General features: G+C 31.8%; 1 protein-coding gene across 1 annotated transcript; it reads left to right on the top strand.

The window, feature by feature from the left end:
* The first annotated feature begins 948 nt into the window (after nt 1-948).
* LOC131178469 (WAT1-related protein At2g37460-like) lies at nt 949-2227 on the top strand. The gene is made up of 3 exons (XM_058143433.1): nt 949-1104; nt 1869-1968; nt 2067-2227. Exons 1-3 carry the CDS (start codon nt 949-951, stop codon nt 2225-2227), a joined length of 417 nt encoding a protein of 138 aa, XP_057999416.1.
* The last annotated feature ends 1302 nt before the right edge of the window (nt 2228-3529 follow it).

The raw sequence follows: 3529 nt of genomic DNA, 5'->3' as shown, positions 1-3529 counted from the left end.
TTGCAGTAATATTCATGCAATTAGGGTTTGCATGGATGGATATTCATTCCAAGGCTGAACTTAACCGAGGCCATGCCGTAGCCACCCTCGTCAATGTTGCCCCTTTTGCTGTTCTTCTAGATAAAAACATCCTCTCTCTCTCTCTCTCTCTCTCTCTCTCTCTCTCTCTCCATATATATATATATATATATATATATATATATATATATATATATACATACATGATAACATAAAAGATGTGAAATGGTTCGTATCGATGAGATTGATAGGGTGTTTCCAATTTAAAGTGCACCAAAGGTTAGTAAGGCCAAAGATGACTCGCTCAATCTTCATGAAGATAATGGTGCTAAGTTTATTAAAGTAATTTTATTTGTTTCAAAATGAATTTCTGATTTCGATGTCTTTTTGCAATATTTAATTATAGGAAATTCATTCTTAGATTTGAGTCATCATGAACCCGATATAAATACGTAAGATCAATATATTTAATACACCTTTAATATGTAAGTCCCACAATAAATTTAATTAGATAAGTTTTTAAAAAAATTGATTGTTATAATTATCATTTTCCTTTCCTCATTTCCTAAAGCAAAATTATGTTTATCAATTATATTATTTCATTATGGAATTCATATATCAAAATTGAATTTATTAAAAAAAAAATTTTTTGAAACAATTGACTTCAATTAAAGCTCGAATTTGAGACCTCAAAGTTTTAGATAGAGAAAACTAAATTTCATTGATATAAAAGAAAAAGCTTTTACAAAAGAAAAAAAAAGTTAAAAAAAATAATAATCCTTGAGGAAAAAAATTTCCAGAAACAAATGAAAATTTGGATTCCTTCAATACTTTTTGGTAGAGAGGATGTTGAGGTTGAGATTTAAATCTTAATATCCTCTATTTTCTTTATATATGTATATGTACACACACACATGCTCTTAATCACAAATGCATACGCTTGAGAAGGTGAAAATCACAACTCTACACAGCCGACCCAAGATAGCAGGGACAATAGCAACAGTTGCAGAAGCGATGGTCATGACATTAATGAGAGGCCCACCGGTTGATTTGCTTTACCATGCCCATGAAAATGCAGCAGGGGCTGTATATTTCCATAAATCTATATGATCACTGTTGGGTGCTTCAGCTGGGCCTGTTTCATAATCCTGCAAGTAATCAAGTCACCGTGTTAGAATTTTCACAATTTTTTAATATTGTTCAAAAAATTTTCCTTTTAACCTCTTTCTCATTTCTATAGGCATGCAATTACACTGAAGACATACCCTACCGAGAGCTCTCTCACGGTACTGGTAATGGAAAGAGGAAAACCTGTCTACAGTGTAAGAATCGACTATAAGCTCTTTTGGGTTTTCTTTTTCTTCCCATTTAGTTTAAGGTGCGTTTTGTCTTGCTAGATTCATTATTGTAATGGAGTAATTACCAATTAATCTAAACCAAGATAATGACATCCCTAACCAACTTAATTTAGCACAGCTATAGGGGCAAGCTACATATGTAACATGAAATTATGAAGTTTTAGCAGCAATAGTAAATGTTCGCAGGTAAAGAGGAGAGAAAAATTTCCACTGAAAAAAGAAAGTAAGATATAATCACTCAGAATTCTCAAATCCTAGCTTACCCTAATCCAATCCTAATGTACTTTTCAAATATCTCACAAATCAACCCCAAATAGCAGGAAATATAATATTAATAATGGTCCACACCCGAAGCAATAAACCTCACTTTTTATTCCAATCAGATGATTACGTGAAACTTTCAGGTCGGATCATAATTCGGTTTCATGGAAAGACATATCCAAAATTCATATACATAAAAATAACAATTACGTTCAAGGAGTAATAATGCAGGATAGAGGTCCTGTTTCTGTGATGGCTTTTAGCCCTCTATGCATGGTTATAGTTGCTGTCATGAGTTCCATCATTTTGGTAGAGAAAATGTACCTGGCAGGTATCTATTTTACTCAACTTTCATTACTATTACGGCGACCATTGACCAGAACTAAACTAATCTGAATTTTACAGGGTAATTGGAGCAATCATTCTTAGTTGCTGGTCTATATCTTGTTGTGTGGAGAAAAAGCAAGGACTACAACTCGTCTCCAACAGTTGATGACCAAATGATACTAACAAAACAAACAACAGACCCAGGGAATCATGAGAAAGAAAACTTTGATCAACAAGTTGCACAACCCATCCAACAGATATAGATACCATAATTATATTGCAACACCCTTTTCAGCAAAAAAGATAAAATGAAATTTACTGGTTTCGCATATAAATATGACGAGTTAATGATACAGAAGGAAATTACTACCTACAAGAAAGAACTCACAATGTAGGCCATTTGATTGAGATGAATAGTCGTTCACCAGATTCCACAATGTCAACGTTGCAAGTGTTGTTGATAACCAAATCTTATGATTTCTTTATCCCTCTTATTGAAAATTAGAATTTGCAAGAATTCAAATCAGTTGAATCATTTTTATTTACTTCGCATTGCTTTACTCGAGCTTTTCTCTCTAGAGTTTCTCTCACGACCCAACTAAGAGCTGTTGTTGGCCTTTCCCTGACTCAGTGGCCTTTTCTTTGCTTTTTCGGCTATTTTCCTTGTAAATAAAGGTGGTTCTTCCAAATACATGAATTTTTTCATGAATTTATTTAGTTTGTAAAGAACTCTTGCTTGTAAAGTTGGCCTTCTATGATTTTTGGTTTTGTCCTCTTTATGGGATTTCTAAGCTTGAAAAAAGAGTTATCTCCACATTTTCTTGAAGATTGTTACCTCAACATACCTGTGGGCAAGAAAATTTTCAAGTAAAAATCATGGTGAACTTATGTGATGCCACCAAGTTACATTACAGATGGTAGAAAACCTTTAGACAAATCTACTTGGAGATCAATGCATACTGTTTTTACTCCCCAAATCTTTGCAAGGGTATCTATTTTCTTAGTCTTAACATTTTTGAGGAGTATAAGTGTATGGGTAAGCAAGTGTTTTTCATTGTAAAGGTTTTATCCCCATCTACACTCTCTTTATATGAATGAATGAAATCTTTATCTTTAAAAAAAAAAATTGAGTTCTTTTGTCAATTCTCATTTTTGAAAACTTAAGATGAAAAAAATTCAATTCTTTTTAATCGAAAAAAATTAAAATATATATATATATATAGAAATCAAGCAAAAAAATAATATGATTGTGGGGTAATTAATTAAATTCTTTACTTAAGAAAAAAAAAAAAAAGCTTATAAGATTTTCAACAAATTGTATATAGGCGTGCAAAAATGCATGCCAGCATTTTACTGCCAAAATTAAACTACATAAACATCATACAAAATATACTTACTAACACTTCATTAACACTTGAAATAATTAGTTAAACATAACAGTTAATTTGAACGGATAATAATATTTTACGATGAGAAATGGGTAAAGAAAAGTTGGTATCACTCCATAGAATCAAAGAGAGACAAATATGGAAATTTGAGAGAGGAAATAGGAATTATGTAGTGGA

This window comes from Hevea brasiliensis, chromosome 3 (genome assembly GCF_030052815.1).
Source record: "Hevea brasiliensis isolate MT/VB/25A 57/8 chromosome 3, ASM3005281v1, whole genome shotgun sequence".
In the NCBI taxonomy this organism is placed as follows: Eukaryota; Viridiplantae; Streptophyta; class Magnoliopsida; order Malpighiales; family Euphorbiaceae; genus Hevea; species Hevea brasiliensis.
This window is presented reverse-complemented; position numbering and strand designations above follow the sequence as displayed.